At 40.3% G+C, this 24,782-nt stretch overlaps 1 protein-coding gene across 2 annotated transcripts; it reads left to right on the top strand.

The window, feature by feature from the left end:
- Window positions 1-710: 710 nt before the first annotated feature.
- usp10 (ubiquitin specific peptidase 10) lies at window positions 711-24,051 on the top strand. Of its 2 annotated transcripts, none has more exons than XM_076110315.1 (15): window positions 711-977; window positions 6,817-6,885; window positions 7,214-7,259; window positions 7,652-7,711; window positions 10,566-11,780; window positions 13,872-13,963; window positions 14,414-14,523; window positions 14,610-14,668; window positions 14,759-14,862; window positions 15,304-15,403; window positions 15,841-16,021; window positions 18,105-18,270; window positions 19,005-19,149; window positions 19,938-20,003; window positions 20,868-24,051. In XM_076110315.1, the coding sequence occupies exons 1-15, from the start codon at window positions 957-959 to the stop codon at window positions 21,053-21,055; spliced, it is 2,622 nt and encodes an 873-aa protein (XP_075966430.1). In that variant the 5' UTR covers window positions 711-956; the 3' UTR covers window positions 21,056-24,051. The 2 variants fall into 2 exon arrangements, with proteins under 2 accessions (XP_075966430.1, XP_075966429.1); XM_076110314.1 differs by having other exon boundaries at window positions 10,563-11,780.
- The last annotated feature ends 731 nt before the right edge of the window (window positions 24,052-24,782 follow it).

Raw genomic sequence — 24,782 nt, 5'->3', positions numbered from 1 at the left:
CAGCCAATACAGGCAACTGACCCAGAGTGTAAGGACTTCAGGGGCCCACAAATCTCTAAGACAAATCAAATTCTGTTTCAGAATATGAACAATGAAGAACAACATGATAGATCAGTTGATAGAACCTGGTGCTGAAGATGTTACATATACACATTGACATCTGTCTGCATGCAAAACATTAACACACATCTTTGGGACTTTGGGACATCTTTGGGATCTCTGTATATTTTACATTATTTTAATACCTAGTACTGTGAACCTTTACACATTCCTTGGACAATCACATGTCTGCTCAAAACTATCACTTCTGAAAACCGCACAGCTCTTTCATTTCAATTCCGATGTATTGTACATATTGTATCCTTGTGGTATTTTTTTTGTATTCTATATTTATGTTTCTTTCATTTTCTCTCATGTTTATGTTATACTCCAATATGCCAAAGCAAATCCTTGGAAGTGAAAACCGACTTGGCAATAAACCAGATTTAGATGAATTGATTATTTCAAATTGTGTTCAGGTGATAATAACTGTATGGACGTTCTGATATGTGTTGCTCCACATGCACCACAGAGGTCAACAGGCTCACGGTATACCACTGAAGGGGATTATCTATCGTTTAAGAGGATGACCTTTTATTGTGAAGTCCGGGAGCAAGCCACCACCGGAAGTGTTTGTTGCTACTCCTTGCGCTCGGGCTGCTCACTACAACCGACCGCGCTGGGTTGGCTAGCAAGCGAGGAAGAGGCGAGACAGAAATGGCGGTGACGGCAAGGCGAGCAGCATGAAGTGCTGATGCATTACATGGATCAAAGCCTACGACTGCCAGGACAACGTTGGGAAAATGACAATGACGTCGAAGTAGGACAACTTTTGTAACGGTCATTACAAACCTGCAACACCTTCCCGGGAGAGTTTTCATCTTGTCAGCGGGAGGAGAGAAAATCTCACCGGGAGCATGGCATCTTACAGCAACCAGGTAGTTAAGCTAGCTGGCTAACGTTAGCCTGCAAAACAACTCCTGCAGCGTTATTTATAGACTCGCGACCGCCCCTCAGTTGAACAAGCTTCGGACCTAAAATAGTGTTTTACTACAGCAGCAATTTGGTCAGATGCAAGTTGTAATTTGAAAAATATCTGGCTAGTCGTGCGTGTCATTGAAAATGTAAGGACTGAAAAATGCTTGCTAATGCCCCCTCTAAGCCTCATTGAAACACCACCAGCATGGTAACGGTAGCTAACAGGCCTCGGTCCCTCCATTCAAAGGAGACCGCAGCACTATTTGCGGCAGTTTTTAAGGATATGACAGCCACGTTTCATCCAAATGGCACGGGCGCGTGCTTACTCTCATGCCAGTGACACTGTAGTGTGATATCTCATTTGTGACAAGTGTTATTTCACAGGGCAAAAAAGCGACACAGAAAACTGCTGCGTGTCTGCATGGCCCACCTGCACCGACAGGCCTCTCTCTCGAGCGCACATTTTCATAACTGGCAGAAGCGGCAATTTTGCTTCGGGCAGTAAGGAAGTAAAACGACGATTTTGTGGACTGTTTTGCGTGCGATAATTTCACGTTTCTGAGCAGCTGTGAGTCAGTATAACAATGTTAAAAGCTTTTAGCAAAAGCTAACCGCTTTGCACAGATGGTGTGGTTACACTCTGCAGTCAGCCCGCTAGCTGGCGAGCTAAACTCAAATGCGACAGTGTGGGGCCCTCGTTTGACAGCGAAGATTTATTTCACATGTAAACAATTAAAAGACGGGATGAAGCTCACGCGCAGCGTAACGACTGTGCTGTTACACCTCCAGTCTCCGTAACATTTGGATTGTAGATAACTCGGCACGTTTTGGTGACATTGCTGAGAAAGTAAACGTTAGCCATCATGGAGGGGGAAGGCCCGTTTTGTAGTACAGCCAAGCATGCAGACATGCTTGGTCTGAAGTTTCTAATAATTGACTGAATTAATGTTTAACTTGAGACTAAATTGACACAATGAGATTCAAACTTAGACTAGTGATGCATGCTTCACTGGCTTCAAACTCTGACTGGCAGGAGCCGGAATACAACTAACAGACATAGAAAGGGACACTTTTCCATGCTTTCACGCTTCTTCCTGGTCTCGACGTTAAGTGTTTCTATTGGCTCACTGTTGAGCAAAGGGAAACATTCTGGAGTGAACCTGCTTCAGCTTATTTCAAACACAGCTGTCAGCTTCTTCATGTCTTGGTCCAGTGAAGTGAACCGTCATGAAACGTACCCATTGGAGTTATCCCTCCACTATGGGGAATTTATTATCACATGCATCAATGGCATAGAAGGAGTGGCATGATATTTTATAATTAATAATATAAAAGTTTGTAAATGGACTAAATTATCAACAGACCTTACAGTAACAGTTGACTATTTTCCTCTGGCAACCAGATTTGGACTCCTGTCAACTATTTAGTTTGGTCTGGTTGCCCTATATAGCAACCATTTGTCCAGTATTATAAAACAAATCTGTTTAATGACCCACCCTCTGTGTAAAAGACGAACGAGTTGCTGTCACGTTGATTTGGTCTGTGAGAAATGCAAACTGACAAAAGTGGAAAAACCCACTGCAGTGTAACATTAGAAGCAATATCAAGACGACCAAATTCCAGTGAAGGAACAGTTGATAAACAGGTGGTGCAGCCAAATAATCACCGGCAGCAAAAAGGTCATCGCTCTCATGAGTATGAACTTTGCAAAACAGGAAATTTAGGAAATACTAAATATTGTTCTGCATCTGGAAACAAAGAACAGTACATGGCAACATTCGGCTTATTGTACATTATCCTTTCAAATGTGCCACCTAAAAAATATATTTTGTCTAATTTATAAAGCTGATCTACTAAGAGATATTGCACTGGATGAATTATTTTAGTGTTTTTCTTTTAAACCGTGTTTGTTACATACAATCAGTGAGATTACTTCCAATAAAGTCTTACAGAGTTGCAGTAATTCATTTAGGCAACATATTTCCAGACATTGAAAAAGGCCAATGCAGGATTTTAAGAATACAATAAATATCAAAGCTAAACTTTAAAACCGGCATGTTAAAGTCACATTTAAACATGCGCATGAGTACAGTTATTTGTTTGCTTTGGTTGTTAAGTTTTGACAGTGAGTTATGAAACATGTCTGTACTTTGTGGTGAACCACTGTAGATGAAGGTCTGGATGTTGGGTTTTCTTAAAGTTGTCTTCACCAACTTAGGAGAAACCTGCTGAAATGTCCTCATTGACATTTAAACTTAGTGGTTTAACCCGGTCATCTAGATGCCGTGACATGTGTTGCCACAACATGTTATAGCTTATGCCTCAGAAATGTGTTGTCTTCCAAAAAATAGTTAAAAACACGTAAACCCATTGCATTCAAGGTACATTTCTTTATTACACTGCAGTTAATGCCTCTCAACTCATCAAATTAGGGAAGTGGTGTGAACGGGGAGCTTTGTCCCACTCCATGCACATTGAGGTCTGACATGGATCTCCTCTCCAGAGTCTAAAAATGCAGTCATGGAGAATTTTTAGAATAAACCCCTTCAGCTGTGTTCATTGTATTGTCACCCAATGGTATGGTGCGACTCTTAAGCGCTTTTGCAACTTTAAACTATTATTGCGACATCCTCTACACATCAGCTACAAGTCAGAGTCCAGGGTCTTTAAATGTTTTGTCTTATCATCTGTCCAAAACTCAGATATTCAGTTGAGTAGAAAAACGGTTCCCCCGCTCTGTTAAACTTGTACGTTACAGTGCAAATAGTTCTCAGAATAATTAACATCACTCAAGCCTAGCCGGTATTAGAATGTTCAAAATAACTTAATTCAGATTATTAAACGGTTGCTTTATGGCTTATTGTTAAAATATATCAACAAATGATGGTGTTGCCACATTGTTGAATTGTTGAGCAGTTGCTTTGGTCTGACAGCACCTGTCTTCCAGCCGTATAAATGACTAGGATTCCTTTCTCTCGCTGTCACACTCCTCTCTATTTCATGCTTTGTAATCATATGTCACCCTATTACTACATCGCACCTATATGCAGGCACAGGCATGCTCCAGAGATTCATTGAAAACTAGTCTGACCTTATTTGTAGTGGCGCTGCAGCATTTTCATGCTGAGCCAAGTTGTCCATTAATAACTCTGCTTTGGATTTACGAGAGCAAGCACAGTAGTGCTGACCGTCTCCTGCTCTTATCACAGGGCGTTATGGCTGGGTTATGCTAGAAACAACGTGGTTTGTACGACGTATAGTCCGACCACTTCGGAAATCAAAAGTGTAACTACTGATTTATTGGTTAAATTTAATGGTATTTAAAAAGAAAACAACCCGGGTGTGTATATGTAGATAACAAGTTCAGTCCTTTGTGTATCAGGTGTCATGCAGAAGATTTCTGAATTGGGATAAATGCCAAGATTTATTTTTTTAATGTCAGATGTGATCTTTTTTGTGTTTATTGAGTCAGTTTTAGGTGTTTCTATTTTACTGATGACTCGCATCTGTAGATATTATTTAGTTATAGTTGAAAAAAGTTAAGAGAAAGTACCAATAATGATTTTCACTGATATACCAGAATCAATATCTGGTCTCCTGCTCTGCGTCGTATTATAAACTTGTGAGACATAGTATCACTAAAAGTCATTAAGTGGTAGAAAAGCTTAATATGAATATCATCAGCCCTGCTCTTTGTTATGCTAGGATCTTTCCTCGAGCCCTGTTAAATGTGTGTTTGCGCGTGTAGTGTCGTCACTAAACTGTTGAAATCATACAGATGGCTAATTTGTTGTAATCCTCAATCCAAAGACCAGCAAGGGAAGCTTAGTGTGGTACGTGTGGCACGCCTGCACAAAGAAGCAAAGGGACATTCTTTCTGTTGTGATTGCATTAGCCGTCCTGAGGCCGTTGGTTTATGGCTGGCCGTTTGTCGCTTGTAGTGCCATTTCAGCAATGTGGGCCCTCGCATCGGGCCTCGTTTGCAAAGAGTTCCATGTGCTTGAGCTGCATTTTCTTTTCTACGTGCCTGCCCTTTCACGTCCCACTGCTGATTGCACTGAGGATTAACGGCGTGGCTAGTGAGTTCGTTTCACCTTTTTGTCATTGGCTTTGTGTTTTGCTTTGCACACGTGGACACTCAGGTGGCAGCATTTCCCCTGAAGGTGTAACGCACAGGAATCATTAAACGAGGAAAGTATGGTGACCGTCCACAGAGCGGCTGCTGTGACTTTACGCTTCCACCATAACCAATTAAGATTACAGATTACTGCATATCATGTGCATTTTTAAATCAATACATTTATATCTTATTATTACTATTAGATTTTTGCCGTGATATTGTTTCAATATCAATATAGAGATATTTAGGCAGAGTATAATATTGAAGTAAAAATGTTTTGGTTTTGTGACAAATCTGCTACCGGTAAAATTCCATGACTCTCAATACCCAATTCAATACCACAGTAAAAAGCAAAACGATAAATCCCACTTACTTCAATGCTCCTTTACTTCTGTTTGCATACAATTTTTTGCAAATGTTTTATTAATCCCTAGTGAGCCCCATGTTTCTTGCCAAAAACTACATTTTACAAGATTATATTTGAACACATCATGATAATTTATGATCTTTATAATTTACCTTTTTTATCAATACAATCTTTTAAAGAAGAGCTTGAGCGCAACCCCAATGTAACCTCTGAACCTTGTAGCTCTGGTATTTAGCCAAGCGGGACTGTGTCGCCCACCGGCTGCCAACAGCTAACATTGCTCGCTCTACGGCCGATCTCCACATGGATTTGTTGTTCACAATGTGGCATTATCAGGGACATTTTATATTAGTCTCAGGTACTGTAGAAAAACGAGTACTGTCACGTTTCCAGAATCTTGGCATCGACTTGTGATATCACCTCTCTCTCCTGACCAATTAATAGGTTTTTCATGTAGTTAAAAATGCTCCTAAAACTTTATGGTTCAGCTTAAGTTAAACTTTAAAAGTCATTTTAAGATTTTATACTGCCATGTAACTAGGTTGAAGTTAATTGTAGTCCGAAAGCATGTTATCCCCATATAAATGTAATGTGGTTTACACAATAACAAACACAATATACTACTAATGATAGTTTGGTAATGTTTTGTTTGTTGTGTAACTAAACAGATGTGTGTGTGTCTGAGAAATGCAGCACTGTTCAGTGTGCAAGCAATGACCAATACTGTTATCTTAAGTTATTAATTCATCATTTAATTGACAGTTTACTGCTCCAGCTGACAAAAGCACAAGCATTCAGTCAATGTCGTCTAAGAGTCGGTTAGTTTTATTCTGTCATAAAAGTACAGGAAGTTAAAAGCGTACATACACTATTATTTTTAGGATGAGGGTGCGTTGTATTAACAGCTCAAAAACCTCCTTCACTAAAAGCAAAAAGTCCTGGAATCTAATTTGAGCGTTTTTGTGTACATGTTTTCTGCACAACACTGCATGACTCAGCACTTCATGTTGTGCTTTACCTTTGTACAAGCTAGCATTGCAGTGTAGGCTGACTCTAGTAACAGCCCTGTACCAAGATACCAAGTGACGATGGCCTCTGAATCAGTTTATTATTGAGTGGAAGGCCCGGTCCTCCACCATGTGTATGATTTTACTTTTCCCTCTTTTCTTTATTTTTAGTTTTGTAAGTATTTATACGGTCTGTCAGAAAATTAAAGATCTGTTTCAATATCACAGCAGGAAAATATATATTTCTAAGAAAAGTGGATTGTTACAACATTTAAACTAATGGTTCTATTGATTCCTTCCCACAGTACATCTTCGGGGAATTCAGCCCTGATGAGATCAATCAGTTTTTTGTGACTCCACGATGTTATGTCGAGGTAAGGAGCTGGATTATAACTTGTTTTTACATTAATAAATCAATATTACGTGGGTGTCCATGATGTTTGGCCTTTTTACAAGACTATGTGTTTGCCTTTAATGGTCAGCGGGATCTCCTTTTGATAGGAAGCAACCGGGTTCATGGGAATGTTAATTCTAATTTTGACAAATACTAATCCTAATACACTGCTTTGGAACTGAGGTTCTAGGTTGGCCAAAACATGTTATTACAAAGGTACCCCCATTGTTGTTTTGCAATGCTGCATGCCATTTTTAGATTTTGTTTTAGGTTTATTTTTGTTAACTTAATTCTTTGCCTCCACACAGCTTCCTCCGTTCAATGACAAAGTGCCGTGCGTCAGTCAGTCTTCTGGTATGTACATTTCATATACACTCGATTCTTTTGAAGTTGTATTAGCATCAGAGGACTATTCTAATGCTCTTAGTTGACGTCACTGTTTTTCAAAGCGGGTCTAAAAACAATGTAAGATAGAAGCCCAGGCTGAACGGACCTGACTAGCCTGGCAGGGAGATGCTTTTTATACATCTTTCATCATAAACGTTGAATATATTCATACATGCATCATAAATTGTTTAGACTGGATTATATATCCCTTTGGATCTTTTATTTGTTTAAGAGTGAGTCAGCCATTTTCATTCATTAAATTTCGAGCCCCCAAATTAGAAATGTAAGAGCAGCCACCTGTCTTTGATACCCGTTTGCACATGACATTTGCCTTACCTTGATTTGTATTGATTATTTAGGAACTTACTGCACTCCTGCTGTACCTTATATTATGGAGTCAATGGGACTGCAGGTTTGCGGTGAGTTGAGGAGTCTGACACCCTGTGGCTTGACTAGCTGTTGTACGTTTGCTGTAAAACTCAAAATCCAGGTTTCAAAAACTGGTGGCTTTCTAAACCTTGCGCCTGTATTCTTTCTCTTGCCTGTTGGTTTAATCTGTAGAGCTTTGCATGCTCAAGATACTATTAAGTATCTGATCTTCTCTTGCATAGGATGCATTTTCACCACTGCAGGGCTCCAAGTTGAATTATAATCGGATTGAACTTTCATATGATTTAACAATCACAATTAATTTACTAAGGGCATAGTGATGGTTTTATGTGATTGCTAACATGTGTGTACATATTTAGCCTTGCATTATGTTTTTTTTTTATTGCTGAGCGCATTTTATAGTCTTGAAGTGTGATTTCAGTAACACTAACAGAAGATCTTCTCATCCCAGTAGAGGAAGTAAATGCTGTTTTCATACCCTGTTAACTGGTGGTGCAACGGATCATAAGACTCACGGTTCGGATCGGATCAGCACAAAAGAAAAAAGGGAGCAAATATAACTTTCAGAGATCCCTGATCACATTTAGTTTGCCGCTGATCATTGATGATCCATATTGGCAGATACAGATCCCTTTATTTGATTATAGCTCCTGGTCTACGAGGTTCCAGGTTTTTTGTAAAAACACACAATTCTAATGATTAGGAAACAAAAGATTGTATTTTCATTGATCAAAACAAATCTTGTCATTAGTTTTACTGATGTCTTATAAGCTGTTAGTGTTAACAGGTCATAATTCATCTCTAATATCTATTTATGTTGCTGTGAAAACGTCTCCTTCAAACAACTGGATTCATTCATGTTTCTCACCAACACTACATTTTTACAAGATTACATGTGAACACATCATGATAACGTTATAATTTACCTTTGGCCAATACTCATATTCAGCCTGAACGTGTTCGTCCGTCAGCGATGCTGCCACCGTCCTGTCAATTTAAACACGGACTGGTGTGTATTATCAGAGATCGGCGACTATAAGAGCATGAATGCCACATATTTTACTGAATATTGGCAGATAGTGGTCGTCTGTAAAATGTTTTTCATGCGTGCCGAACCGTGAAGAGGGATCCGTGCGGATCCCGGGTCACCAGCGGTCCGTTACACCACTACCGTTAACTCCTGCAAACCATCAGGGTTTACAGTTTGGGTGACCAATCAGCTGTGACATTATGAAAGCCACTTGGATGATTTTTCTGATTTGCACTAACAAATGTTTCCTGTGTGTTCACCTTCTTCCACTTTGCGCCTCTGCTTAATAATTAACTATTTAAGCTGGCTTGCAACACATTTTAACGTAATAACTGAGTTTTGTGATGATGACATACATTTGTTTGTGTACATTGTTGTCCTACATTTTAAGGAGTTTGAGACGCTTTAAAATAGTAATATAAATTGATGGACATTATTTATGTAATGTCCCTTAAATCAGGTTTGTTATTCTATTCCAACTTCATTTCAGGGCATAAAAACACAACTGAGGAAATGGATAAAATTGAAATAACTTAAGTTTTCCAAGTAATACATTTGCTTCATTTGGGATAAATTGCTACACCAGCAAACATGTATTCTTATTGTATATATGTTGATCAGATGTTGCCATCAGAATACATTCACTATATGAAGTATATGGTTCACTTAGATTGATGGTTTATTTACAAATTACATTTGAGTGTTATTTGAGGTCGTAAATCAGAAAATATATGTAATTGATGTTTGTATACAGTTGAAAATATTTGAATCCTCCAGAACTGGATTTTGCAATCTAAGATTAACTTTGTTAATCAAAAGGAAATTAAAGGAATCAAAGGAAATTATTGGGGATTAAAAATGAAGTATAAAAAAGATTATTATAAACAACTTAATTCATGTTTGAAAGTGGGTATTGCCATACATGAATGTGAAAGAAGGGCCAGTTAAGGTCTTCTAGTATGCCGTCATTAGCCTTGTTCTGGTTTGTTTACACACTATATTGTCTCACTTTAATCTATATTCATTATTTAATTGAATCTCTATAAGCCCACCCTTTGTTAAAGCTGTGTTAGGCAGTTTATTTTTGGCGTCATTGGGCAATATTCCATAATAACGTTTCGGCATATTGTAATTCAAGTGATCTGAGAGAAAACTACACATCTGCTCCTCCTCGTGGTGTTTTCAGGCTTCAGGAGATCTAACCCGTGACGGGAGACTTTTGCCAATCACAGTTCAATTTAGAAAGAGGACGTTACTATTGGCTGATCTACACATGCAGATGCACGATCACGTCCCTTTGATGAAAGCTTGATTCATCTTACAGGAAATGTTGCTATTCCAGCATTGGCAGCAACTGCATATACTACACAGCAACCCAATAAAGGAAGCCTTTAACCTATATCTATACTTTAACCGCATAAAGTTCACTGTTAAGCAAGTGATTAGATATGATATGACACAAAATCCTCATTCGTGCATTTTAATTCTGGCATTCAAATAATCCAAGTCTGTCCATTTAAAGGCTGTTTACATGTTGAATCACCCCACTTCTGGACATGTTAGCAGCGTTCCTTGGATCCACATAAGCCCAGAAGGAATGTGGTGTAGTTGAGAATAGACACGACAATAGTTGTTGCAGCTAAAAATGGGTCCAACAGGATTTGTTTATTTTTATTGGGTGTCTGATCCTGTCGGAAAACTCCCACGACCCCTTTTGGGTGATGGCTTAGTTATTTAGATATACGGATTTATCACAAACTCTTCAGCAGAGAGTAAAATAGTGTCTTATATTTAGGCTGTATTTGAAGACGACACTTTGTGTTTCTAATTGATTGAAATGTTATCTGCAGCAGAAGACTATCAGCGCATTGAGTTTGGTGTTGACGAGGTGATGGATTCCAAGCCTGTCGGGTTGAACGATCCTTTGTTCAAGGTGTCCAGCACCCTCAACCCCCAGGCTCCAGAGTTCATCCTGGGCTGCCAGTCGGCCCAGAAGGCCCAACAGACGGCTCCTCCAGAAGACGATGTCCCCGACGGGACCGACTTCAACTCGCTGGATGGCCCTGACTCGGAGGCCTCAGCCCAGGACAATAACCAGGCCTGCCAGGACATGGACGGACTCCCTGGCAGCCTGGGACAGCGAGAGAGGAAGAAAAAGAAAAAGCGACCTCCTGGGTATTACAGCTACCTGGACCCATTAACTGGCAACAGCAGCAGCTGCTCAGCAGATGGGACGCCACTGGTGAACGGACATGCAATCGGTGGCCCACACCACAGGGCTGAAGATGTGGACGGTAAGGCGCTGTCGGGGGCAGAACTTTCCGCCACCGGAACCGTCTCCACTGCAACATCAGCAGCTGCTGTTGCAGCAGCCCAGTTTGCCCCGACATCCACTGCCAATCAGAGGACTTGTGAAAGCCCTGATGACTCTTTTGACTTGCCAAGTGGAGCTGCCTCTTTATCAGATGGCAACAATGCAACTTCCTCCTCTTCATCCTCCTCTCAAAGCAGAGGGATGACAGAGGGGCCGAGGACTGCAGATCAGCAGCCAGATCTTTTGGCTCCACAGAGCCCCGAACTTTCAGATACTCCACACAGCCCCTGCTCCACATCCCCTCTTCCTCCAGCTGCTGTGGCCACGCCCTCTGTCGCCACTTCCATTACGACTACTGAACTGGAGGACAGGGAGTTAGCAGACAGTGGGGTGGCTAATGGGTTAGCAGAGCCCGACACTGCTGTCAGTGCAGATGAACACAAAGAAGACTGTGAGAGTGGGGAGCTGGCTCAGCAGGTCTCCCCAGACTCTGCTGCCCAGTCGGCAGTGACAGAGCAGGCCCATTCGCCTGTGATTCCAGCTGCACCTGCTGCCAACCTCCCCAAATCTTGGGCTAGCCTCTTCCACAACTCCAAGCCTCTGCCTGGGGGCCCTCAGGCCTTTGTGGAGGTAAAGAATGTTGTAGAAGTTGTGTCTCCATCACTCGCTACGCCAGAGCAGCCTGAGAAATTTGGGGAATTCAAAGACGGCCCTGTCCACGTTTCAGAGGATCCTATGGCCCCTAAACTTGCAGGTATTATATGAAGATGTATTGTATTTCTTTAAATGAAAGTAGACCAGCGTACCAGTTTGATGTTTGAGCTGTAAGTGCATTCCTGCTAAATTCTCTCCCCTTCCACTTGATGGCAATGTCGACACAATTGTACTGTTTCCTTCACTTTGTGTTCCCATGTGAGTTTAAGGTTTTAAACATTTAATGTTTAAGAAGAGTTGACATGGTAAGTGACCAAACTTCTGCTGCTGTCCGATATCTATATTTGAATATTAATTTTGAGCTGCTTAAATTGTTCAATAACTCCTTGCCACAGGGAAATGTATATGACATTTTGCTCACGTTAAAGAAGTTCAGGAAATGAACACTAGATGGTGGTGCTCCATCCAGAATAGCTGTCAGATATTAGGTCATTAGTCACGTTTGTGTAACCCATTTATCTCATTAACCATCACTGTTAGAAGTAAGCCTTGTGAACACAGGAGTGTTCTCCACACAAAGCTATTTTACATGTAGATTTTCAGATCTTCCAAGAATTGTATTCTCTTGTAGAGGCACCTTCCTTTAGACAAAGGGAAGGACTTTAGACAACTTAAGTGTCATATTTAAAGAGGGACATACAGTGAGTTTTCAAGTGGTTGTTGGACCATTATACAGTTTAGATGCCAATGATATGTGGGTCAATTTGCACTCACGAATAGCCAAACTTTTCTGTTTAGCTGCAGTTTAAATATAATTTGGCCATTCAGATGTTTAAGTCAGACAGAGTGAGACATCATTCTCTGTTTCTGCATCTCAGGAACACAATCGCCCGACACAAACGCAACACAAACTGGCACACATGCTGTTCAGAGAAAGAGTAAGTCTGCAGCTTCAACATTAGTTCAAGTGAAAAAGCATAATTTCAGCCAAAAGAGTAGAAAAGGATTTCTTAGAAATTAGAAAATATACTGAGGCCAAACAATTGTGGTTTGGGTTAATGTGCAGAAAGATCAGGTGGAGTGAACATAAGAACAAGCACAGTTTAGTGTGATTTGAGATCGCTTTGAGCCTCATTTATTGAAGTATTTCTAAGTATTTTGCTGTTCCTCTTCATTCTAAACTATTTATTTTCGTCCCTTTCAATGGAGCTTTATGTTTTTTTTAAAGCACTGCAATATTTGAGATTTGTCTGTTTAGATAAACCTGATTATGCTGCATGTATTTACATGTTTGTGGTTTGCTGTACAGTTCTCTCAGAAGGGAATGAACATTTACCAGAGACCTCATTTCTGTCCCGTCTACCCAAACTCCACTTTGAACTCTTTCTACTCGAGTTAAAAGTGCACACGTTCTTCTAAGGTGGCCAGCCCTTATTGGGTGTAATTTAATATACAAAGTATTGTTTTTACTGTAACTGTTCCCTTTTGAGATGTACATTTTATGTATGCATGCTTATTAACCAGAAACCCTTATGGCTCTTTTTTTATCTGCAGAAACTTATTTTCATATCTTGACAGTATTTAGTAAAATTTTTAAAGACAGCTGGAGTTGCATATATTTAACAGAAGCACTGGGGGACACTGACCCTTTAGACTCGTGTTTTCTGTGGGAGAATGGTTCAATGTAGAGAGACTATAGACGGACAGATGGAAACTGTTTTGAATACTGTGCTTTTAAGCTGTTTTTCTTTAAATGTGTTAAGTCTGCTAGAGCGTTGAGCATTAGGCTACATACATTTTCTAAAGAAATGGTGTAAAGGATGCACAAGTTTGAACATACTAATGATCATTGTCATAAATGTATATGTCATTAGATGTATTTATGTATCAGTTGTGTTAAACTATGTCCACGTTACCATGGGAGCTGTGTAACTAAATGACGGCCTCCCTTCCTAGGCGTGGTACAGCAACTTCTTTCTCTTATTCAGACAGTCGCTTGTGCTGTCGTCACAAGAGGCAGGAATAGAAGAAGAAACATTCGTTATGTGAAAATGTACTACTGATGATCTGCTATAACATTAACCACTTGATCACTGTGTTGATGACATTGAAAATAATGTTGATTTTCATGGTTTGTTGGCGTTGTACGGGGCTACCTGTTTAAGAACATTGTGTCTGTTTGAATCCCCAGAACTTATTGAGAATGTGAAGTTGATACATAAACCAGTGTCTTTGCAGCCGAGAGGACTGATCAACAAGGGAAACTGGTGCTATATCAACGCTGTATCCTTTCACTCTGCTTTCTGCTGCACCTGCTACTTTTGTTTCTTTAACCCCTTAACACTGTGGTTACACGTGTATATGTGTGGCTGTTAATATAACTAGCTCTTATATTGGTGTTCAGCCAAATGGCACCAATGAAAAATGGTGGCACCTCCTTGGCCAGCTGGTTAAAATAATGTGCCATCGCGAAATGTACCTTGTGTTTGGCTGACACCTGCTGAGTGCGTTTCAGTTCTGCGTGGAAATTTCCTCCGAAGGCTGTAAAAAGAGTTTTAATTTAAGGAAAGCTCAAATCATGTTAATTGCTATACAAAATTTGCCAACTACAAAATGCCTGTGGTTTCATTACATTCTATCTTATTCATCCATTGGTGTAAAGCTATAAATATCACAGCAGCCTTTTGTAACTTCTCCTACACGCTGTTTTCCACCCTGACTCTGACTACTCAGACCCTACAGGCCCTGATCGCCTGCCCTCCCATGTATCACATGTTGAAGTCCATTCCTCTGCATAATGAAACGCAGAGACCGTGTACCTCCACACCCATGATGGACAACTTGTGAGTAGCATTTCTGCAAGCTGATATCAAATTGCAAACCTTTGTTTTGCTCGGAGACCTCACCGTCGTTTCTTTGTGTCCGACAGTGTTCGGCTGGTGAATGAGTTCAACAACATGCCTGTGCCATCAAAAGCCAAACAGCAAGGTAAGGCGTGATATCACAATTTCAAAGACATTTGGTATCGTTTCCTGTCTGCTTCACTGGTGTTGCATGATTTTGTTATTGTGTCCACAGCTGTTGGTGATAAGGCCATGAAAGACATTAGACCTGGTGTTCCTTTTGAACCGACCTACATTTACAGACTCCTCACTCTCATCAAGTCGAGTCTTTCTGAGAAGGTAAACATGGCTGCCTCTGGATCCAATGCATATTTACTGCAAAGTAATGCGTCACGCTGTTTGTTTAATGATCACATTCTCTGAATAAGCCTCCTCTGGAACAATCGGTGCTCGAAGGGAATGTCCTTATTTAGTTTTCTTTATATACGTTTTCAGTTCATAAATAAAGGCAGTTCATGCGTTAAACATGCCGAGTCAATTCTGATTCCGTTTTAATGAATGAAACTACATAAACACTCTGAATGAGATGCTTATCTTTTGATATTTAATGAGGCTTACACTCATCCTGTCTAACTTGTAAAACATGCTTAACTGTCCGTTTACCTCAATGAATGTCTGTGTTTGCACATTCATGCGTGCACGCCAGTGTCTTATTTGACAGTAAACATTCTTGGGAGAGTGTTTTAAATTGGTGCCGATTTGCTGGTGCTCCACTCGTAGGGTCGACAAGAGGATGCGGAGGAGTATCTTGGCTTCACTCTAAACGGACTGCACGAGGAGATGCTGGCTTTGAAAAAACTAATCTCGCCTCAGGAAGAGAGTAAGCATCTCTTACCACTTCCATATCACAACCATATCTCAAGCAAAATAAGATTATTCAATTTTGCACACCATTGCTCTTTCTTGTCTTAGTTAACGATGAATTGCATTACTTTATGCATGAATCAAACTAACAAAGTAGATCAAACATCTATTAAGTTTGTGAAGTTTTGTGTGCTACTTGTTGGTTTTCAATGAAATCAAAAATAACAATATCCCAACCAGCTCGGTAGTATGAACACCAATGTATTTATTGGAATTATAAAGATGCAGCTGAACAGGTGTGACCTGAAATGAAGCTCCTATTTTCATCTAGTCGTCATATCAGTTTGAGCTTCTGTTGAATTTCCTGCAACTTGTGCGGAGGAGTTAATTTTACTAAGTGGTCTTTGCTTGTTTGACCTCTAAAGTGCATTTCCGTTCATGTTTTTTTACCAGAAGCTCCCACACCCAACGGGCCAGAGTCTCAGCCAGGTGTGGAGGAAGATGTTGCCGATAAGGAGGAAGAAGGTAGTGAGGATGAATGGGAGCAAGTTGGCCCCAGAAATAAGACTTCCATCACTCGCCAAGCTGACTTTGTCCGCACACCCATCACTGACATATTTGGTGGGCACATCAGGTACGTTGACAGATCGCCGTGAAGATGTGTTTCAGAAAGACATTTTCATGTGAAGTGGAAATAATGAGCCCTGTGTAAAAGAAGACATTCTGATGGCTGGTGAACTAGAGGACTGTTTACATTTTGCTCTCTTAAGTTCACAAAGCGCTCCACGGTTCTGCACTCAAGTTGTTTTTTCCCAGTACAGTCGCTAGTATCCGTATGCCGTACCTTTCCCTTATAAGAAGCAGTTAAAGGCTTTGTGGGTCGACCCTGTTGCAAATACTTGCTTCTTTCTTTTTTGCTCTAAAACCAAGTTACCTCAGGATATGTTCAGTAACAGTTTTAAATTGTATGCAACCCGGCTGAACCAGCCAAGATGAGAAGTTCTGGCAAATTAGGAAGTAGCGTACATCCTGTGCTGACATCATCATGGTGCTGAATCCACTTGTCTAGCACTAGTAATGTAACCGGCTCTTCATAGGTTCCCCTACTTGAGTTTTATAAGAAAAGAATAAAAGCACTCGGAGCATCCAGTTGAACATCAGCCGAACACTTCATAAATTCTCCATTAACTCTCCCACTTTTCATCTGGAGCTCTTCACCCATTTTCTCAGAGTAATAAGCAATATGACAACATGACTAACACAATTTGTTTGTTTATAAACTAACGGAGCCACTCGTGTCTGACAGACCTTGCACAATTTACTGCCGGGCCGAGACATGAAGATCTAATTTCAGTGGAGGGGGAAGATGTAACACATTGTTTGTTTACTACAAAAGCTATGCGTTTTATGGCAAGACACAATGACATTTATAACTGTTTAGATCGATTGATAGAGCTACATACCTTTCTAAAAGAGAAATGGCTCGGTTAGTATCTTTGGTCGTTTCAACGTGAGCTCAGTCATCAGCCTGCCGGTGATTGGCTTTTATTCATTATTCTCAACTAAGTCCTTTTTAAAGACATGGGGAAAGAACAAACTAATGCTCTATTTGTATTGTTTTAAGATGTTACAGACATCGTTTTAATTTACTTGTGTAAAAGTATGTCCACGTTACCATGGGAGCTGTGTTGATAAATGACGGCCTCCCTTCCTAGGCGTGGTACAGCAGGTTCTCTTTTATTCACAGTCGCTTGTGCTGTGGTCACAAGAGGCAGGAATAGAAGAAGAAACATTTGTTTTGTGAAAATAAAAATGTACGTCTCGTGATTCAGGAATGATTTGCTATAATATATATTGCTACACACCTTTTCAAATGTGACAACATAAACATTTAAATGGGCTTCTTTGTATTTTTTGCTGTTGCAGTGTTTGTTAATGCAGTAGATGACAGGAAGTAAACAGGGACTATAGTCCTAGTTACTGAATGGCAAAGTCTATATCACAATGTTAATGACTGAAAAGTATGCGCTAACAAAATAAGTTCCAAGTTAATACACAAACCTCGGGAAATAAATGTCATCTTCATCTGTGCACCCTGTGCTTGTTACGCAGCTTCTGACGAAACGTTTTTGACCTGTTCACGGTGGCGGCACTAATCGGTCTGCCACCACCCAGCTCCAGCTTTTGTCTCGCCGGCACCGCAGTCCTTCAGAATAACAGCCAGTGTGGTCAGAAGTCGAGACGTGGGGCACACATTCACAAACAAAGGTCTTAACTTTCAGACAAACTGGAAAGAACCCGTGTGTGTGTAGCCCGCCTAAATAATATGTTCTATGAGGTTCTGGTCTGGCATAGTCCTGGTCTACACTGGTTTTCTCAGAAATGGTTTCAACCAGAGAAACCTGGAGTACAGGGGTGTGTGTTTACAGAGTGTGGTGTGTACGCCTACTGAGCTTGGTCATTACAACCCTTGTATTTGGTTTCTGAATCATTTTTACAGTTTGTAAATGATGTCGTGTTTTTAGCAGACAGGATATTAGATTTAGATATTTTTCCTTTCAAATATTCTGGGTCAGATGTTGCAAAAGGTTATGCTCGGAATAATTGATAAATGATCAACATTTGTAGCAAAAACTTGTTCACATTGAGCAATGCAAGTTATGGAAATAAGTGATTTATTTGTGTATTTAATACAGTCTCTTGTTTTTTCCCGTCAGATCGGTGGTATATCAACAAAACTCTAAAGAGTCGGCCACTCTGCAGCCTTTCTTTACCCTGCAGCTGGACATCCAGTCGGAGAAGATCCGCACGGTCCAGGAGGCTTTAGAGACCTTGGTGGCACGAGAGTCGGTCCAGGGCTACACCTCTAAAACCAAGCAAGAGGTACGAGTGAAGAACACTTTCAGGCTACGTTTAACTTCATTAGTATTGGATGTTAATAAATTACAAAGTTATAAAATGCTCCCTGTTTTTACATACTAGTATTTTATATTATTTTGGGTATTTGAGTTATTGTATTTTTGTGTGCAGAAATGTATAGTATAGTTTATTTCTGATTTGATTTCCTGCCATAGAAATGTTCCTGCTCTTGGCATGTGCACGGATGGTTTCACATATAGATGAAGAGTATTGTTGGCTACACATGGTAAAAAGCAGGAATCGAAATTGTGAATTTCTTTCACAAATGTTAAATTATTTCCTTGGATCAGAATATACAAGACTTAACAGCTATTGAAGAAAACTTTGTTCAGTGAGTGAACATTATGTTGGAACATCTGGTGCAGGGAGTATCTGCTCGACCGCGGTGTGATGATCTTTGTGTTTCTGTAGCAGATAAGCCTATTGTTCTGTCGTTGTCCGTTCGGAGACAGTGAACTTTGTTCTCCAGCCCAGCTCTTGTCTATTGTACTTTTAAAAGCTCCAAAACAAAATGATTCATGAGTCACTACTTTGAAGGGCCTAGCAAGCTGTTTCCATCAGAGTGTTACCTTTTGTTCTGTACTTGTACCGATTCGTTCTCTTATGGCTACACTTAGAAAAACACTCGTGACTTTTTGAAGATTTAACTTTTTTAATAACCTTCTCTGACTTTCTCTTCTTTCTGTTTCTGTTTTTAGATCGAGATCAGTCGGAGAGTGACTCTGGAAGAGCTGCCCCCTGTACTGGTGCTCCATCTCAAGAGATTCGTCTTTGAAAAGACGGGAGGCTGCCAGAAACTGACCAAGAACATTGATTACCCCGTTGACCTGGAAATCAGCAAAGGTATGCACCGATACTCTGAACACACCATTTAACGTGACCTGTGCACACCTTACACTGTTCAACACAAAGTTCATGAACAGTGCTCAGTGTTTTTATATAGAAGTTGATGATCCAATTTACCTGCACTGACCAAAGACGTGCAACCTGTGGATCGCTATACTGTATCCTCATTAGCATAGTCATCCTTTTTATGATTGTGTACATACGTTTGCTTGCAGCAGATGATAATGTTGACGAAAGCTACCTTTCTTTTGTATTTTTATGTTAAGTAGTCTCCTAATCATGAGAGCACTGTTGCATTTAAGACACGTGTATACAAGACTGAATTTCCAGTCCTAAGAACTCGAACCTCGATGAGTCGGCTAAATGAACCACAGATGTTACGATTTACACTCTGTCTCCTCAGAGAACTTGATATTCAAAAAGACAGTGTGTCTTTTCTCAAGGGGATTATGCATCTCGTGGGAGTGACTCATGAAAATGAGTCGACATTACGCACTCATTGAATCAAGATGCTAAAGACTATCTTGGCTGTTTACGTTCTTGGCGGGATCGGGTTCACAATGAATCCAGAACAGTGTTGAAGTGAAGTTCGTAAACCAGATAAGGTTTTTTTTTTTTTTACCATTTTGCACTAAATTGATTTTAAATTAAATTATTATTATTATATTATGACATTGTACTTTGCACTTGCCCAGCAGCAGAACATGGTGCAACAAATTCTGTAATCAATAATAATTTAAGCAATAAGGGGATGTTGCTGACAGCTTTTTTCTTTCTGTTTTCAGATCTCTTGTCCTCTGGAGTGCGGAGCAAAGTTGTGAAAGGCCAAAGAACTTACAGGCTCTTTGCAGGTGTGTTTGAGTTCTTTAAGTCGCATTGTTATTTCTGCTGCAAGGCATGTTGTCACATTTTGTGTTTGTATCATATTGTCAGTCCACCATGATGTGGCCCAAAATAACGATGCTGCCAAGGAGACTTATAGGTCCTCTATTGAAGAAAGTCAGATTTAATGTATATTTTTCTTATATAGCAGGTCTAGTGGCCATGTAAACGGTATGAGAAAAATGAAGTTTTTGTTTACATTAAGTCATGTAAACGTATAGCAAAAATGCCCCAAAAAGTATGAACCTGAAGGTGAGCAGCCCCCTTTAAAGGGTTGTCCCTTTCTGTCTTGAACCTGAATACATCTGTTTGACAGTCCTTTCATTTGACATCAGGAAACACGTTTTTGGGATAAGTCTTAGTTCTGCTAAGTTTTCCAAGAAGTGGTTCATCCAGCTGGAGTAAAAGCCATGTCTAAGTAATCATCAACTGAGTTATTTCCCTTCTTTTAGGTCCACGATTTAGATCAGTGAGCTTTTGAAAACTTAATGAGAAAGTGAAAGCATTACAAGTAAATGAGCGAAACCCCGGTTAGCACTTGTTTTCATGTATGAAGAGACCTGCAGCATGCCTCTTACTAGTCATAGAACACTGGTTATTAAATCCCCCCGAACTTTGTGTCAACTTGGGCAAGACGAGTTTAATTTGTGTTCATAGAATCATTAAAAGAACGTGTAGAAAGCGATAGTATACGATACTTAAGCTGCATCACACATTCAGGGATAAACGGCTCATGGTATACAGCTGCAGTGCCCGACCTTGAAGTAGTGGATGAGTAATTATGCTTAAATAAAATGTCCCACTTTTCTCTCATGTCTTTGTCTCTTAACCAGTTGTCTATCACCATGGGAACAGTGCGACAGGCGGCCATTACACCACGGATGTCTTCCACATCGGTCTTAACGGCTGGCTGCGTATTGACGACCAGACAGTGAAGGTCATTAACCAGTACCAGGTGATGAAGCAGACCGCAGAGCGCACCGCCTACCTGCTGTACTACCGCCGCGTCGACCTGCTGTAGACGCGCACTCCCACACAGCCCGACACACACATACACACACACACGAGAATACCCAAATATATCCACAAACGCACACAAAACATACATGCTCTAAATGCACTCGTTGACCGGACAGTACATGGACACATGACAAGAACACACATAAAACTAATGAACAGGAACACTGCCCAACTTGTTCTCTTGCAAGATTTTCCTCTTCTTCCCTCCTGTCCCCGCTTTCCTGAGAACCAGCTTTTCCAACACCTTTTTCCCCGTGTCTCTTTTTTTTTTTTTTTTTTTTTTGGAGGAAGAGAAACAAGCTGCATTCACAAAGATTTCCCTGTGACTGCGCTCTCTTCTCTGTGCACCACTGCTACTTTTTGTTTTGTCCTTTTTTGTTTTTACTTTTAAAGCAGCGACGAACGGACCGTTGAATAGACAGAGGTGGGGTTGGGGTTACAGGTTAGGACCCGAGACGCACCTCTGCCTGAGCCCACCGCTCGGCTCAGATAGCAAACCGTGGACTCGCACACAGGAAGAACTATCTACCACAGGCTGCAAGTGGACCGCCGGGGTAATTTCTCTTGTTTGAATTCCCTTTTTTAAGGAAATGACCTAAAAAATATCAGTGTTTTGCCTTTTAGTGAAGGACAGTTTGCCTAATGAATTTGCAGAAGTTTAAAAGCCTATTTGAATTTGCCCGAGTGCATTGAAAAGGCCCAGCACCAGCATTATCACGAGTCTCTCCTCCCAAGGCCAGATTGTCTTCTTTGCCACCAACACAAACTCCTCCTCATCCATCTCCTCACTTTTACGATGCTTTTAAATCTAGGTACAACTTGAGCCATCAACCACAGAAAACCGATCGGTGGTACATTGAGAACTGAACAGCTTCCTTGTTTGAGAGACCCTCGTCATGGTATGTGGGTTTAGATTTAGAAAGACTCTAAAGAAATATTAATGCGCTTTAGAATTTAATAACAAATAAGCTTCTGTGCACAGAGTATAAACTGATTGATGATTACAATATGACAGGCAAATGAATATTTTGCAAATATTTAGATTAAAATGTAAAAAAAAGAAAAAAGAAAGAAAAAAAAAAAGGCTAAAAAGCTAACTGACTGAGAACTTGTTTGTGTTCTAAAGGACTACGCTAGTTTTTAGACTCAGTTATTGCACCGGAGAGTTGGTAACCAATCAAGACAGTCCATTGCAAAACCTGCCCTTGTTTACTTTGTACATTTCCTTCTCTATCCATTTTCTTTGTCTTTTGTTGTCTAAAGGTTCCACCTGTGTATAGGTGGCTTATCAGTGTAGTTTTGAGCCACACCACCCCTCTTACCCCCAATCTCAGCAGAAAGCGGGGGCTGCCTTAGGTTCAATGTGTGATGTTTTTCCACTCGGTGTACAAGTCTACCCCTCATCAGGCACCAACAGCAAGTCTAATGTCTGTGAAGAGCTAGGGGAATGTACCTGACACCTCTGTATTTACTCTTTTGTGGCTCAGCCTTTCCTCCTAGTCGAGGGAAACGGAGTGTTGAGGGGAAGTGGGACTACATCTGTGCTAAGCTCTGCATAAAACCCCCAGACGTGTGCACAAAAGGTAATAGTGTTTGCTTTTGTTGAAGATATAGATTTTTTTTTTTTTTTTTTTTTGGGATCATTCATTGATTGTGATGATTTTTGTTTGAGTTACTAAAAGATGTTAGTTTTTCGTCATTCATCATTTATTGGATGTCCCCATGCTCTTGCTCCTTTCAGAAAAATATGCTTGCATTTGAATTGGTGTTTGAAAAGAAATTACACAGGCTAAAGCACAACAATGAATAAAATTGAACTAGTTCTTTGCTTGATATTTATTTCCACTTTTTTTTCTTTTCACAATTGATTTTTTTTCCCTGTTCAAGACCCATTTCATTCCAACCACCAGTGTCAGTATCTCAGTATTAACACTTCTCAAAATATAATCGGCTCAAGTATTTCTAAATGAATTAGGCTAGTGTACTTTGACTTCTATCCACAGAAGTCTGTGTTTTTCCCTCACAGGTAGCTAGTAATACTAGCTACACTAGTAAGGAGGTGGATGTCTCACATTTTGCTGCCTCAGATTGAAGAGATGGTGCAAAATGTGAATCCTCTATTTTTAAAGCACGGCAAGTATTTAACTTCATTTAAAAGGCTCTTACAGTACTTGATTGTAAGAACAAAGACTGATTAGGTTGAGTCTTTCAATATGAAATGACATTTTCCAAATTTACTTAATTTCACATGAAGTTATTTTCTAGACTGTGATAGACTAACATTATGTGGTGCAGAGGCTCAATTGACTTTTTCTTGTTGGTTTCAAAGTCAGAAACCTTCCCCAAGTAAACCAAAGGACAACATTACTATACATAGGCCCCACTGCCTCTCCTTCAATATGTATTGAAACTTTATTTTACCTTCTCCATCCGAGGTCTTGTTGCCATGTCCGTGACTCATTCCACACAGGAAACGGAGGCGTGTCGTTCAGACGGTCAATGCATCTTCTAATGTTAATATTTCAGTTGTGCTGCTGGCTTTGTAGTCATATCTGCACAAATTGTGACATTGTTGAATTGCATATTTTCTTTCCCCTTTTTTGATGAATGTTTGGGACTTTGAACGGACACCTTGAGCTTTCTGTTGTACAGTTTTATCTCCGTCTCTCATCTGGTCAGGAAATGTGCTGGTGAAATGCTTCAATGATGTCTCTCTCTTCAGTATGTGCTCCTAACACTATTGTCTGCTGGGAATTGTTGGGATATTGGCCTGAAAAAAAAAAAATCTATACCGTCTTTTAATTTTAAGCCTCCAAGCATTCTATTTTGTTAATTGTTCAAATAAAGGATTGTGCAAAAAAGCAGTTTGCTAATGAAGTGCAGTCAGAAAACTACTTGGCTTTCTTATAATACAGGAAATACTGAAAACCGCTGCAGTCTCTACACTCTGGACTGGCCTACAGAACAATGTGCACAATAAAACAAAACTAAACAATCCACCGAGTCTTGGTCTACCACACACTGCTAATTGGTCTCTTGTTCCTGCATGTCAACATATACTATACGTAGTATTTGCAGTATGTTGTATTCCCCCCCCCCCCCCCTCCTGTGGTCGGGCTGGCTGCCTCAGTGTCCACTCTGCTCTCTTTAGGGCCGTGGCTGAGCTCGCCTCTCTTTGCTTTAATGGGAAGCAGAACCCATCATTGAAAAATTTGCTGTGTACGGTTTTTCTGGTCTTTAGTATTGCTTACTATTTATTCCCTTTTCTTTAGCTCGGCCGTCCACTGAAATGTGGCTTTGCCCTCAAACTGACAATCAAGTGTAGTATTTTCCTTGTTAACGTCGGAAGGCAACTACAAGTCTACCGTCTGAAGGTCAAAGTACATGTTTGGACACCCACCGACAGACCACCTATACTCACAAGTGTCTCCTTCAGCCAAACTATAGGGACGATGGTATGTGTGTGTGTGTTAACCTTCTCCCCACAGGCCATTCTGAGACTTTTGAGTTTCTTGAAAATCCATAGTACATATTTTTCAACAAGCCAGTAAATTGAATGATCACAGTATTGCAGCGTCCACCACAGCAGAGAACAAGGATCAACAGAAATGTGCCTTTTAGATCATTAAAGTGATGGATCAAAAATAATTACTCAGTGTGGAGATGACCAACCCAACAAAGTCGATGCATTTTTTTTAAATTGAAAGCAAAAAAAAAGGTCAGGAACC

The sequence above is a fragment of the Anarhichas minor genome, unplaced genomic scaffold, assembly GCF_050575085.1.
Source record: "Anarhichas minor isolate MPS153535 unplaced genomic scaffold, ASM5057508v1 ptg000042l, whole genome shotgun sequence".
NCBI classification, from domain to species: domain Eukaryota; kingdom Metazoa; phylum Chordata; class Actinopteri; order Perciformes; family Anarhichadidae; genus Anarhichas; species Anarhichas minor.
Note: the sequence above shows the minus strand (reverse complement) of the source record. Positions and strands in the feature narration are given on the sequence as shown.

Coding starts and splice junctions, on each gene's coding strand:
- usp10 (XM_076110314.1), top strand. CDS start 957: ATGGCATCTTACAGCAACCAG. Junction 13,964..14,413: donor ACTGGTGCTATATCAACGCT/GTATCCTTTCAC, acceptor CTGACTACTCAG/ACCCTACAGGCCCTGATCGC. Junction 20,004..20,867: donor AACTTACAGGCTCTTTGCAG/GTGTGTTTGAGT, acceptor TCTCTTAACCAG/TTGTCTATCACCATGGGAAC.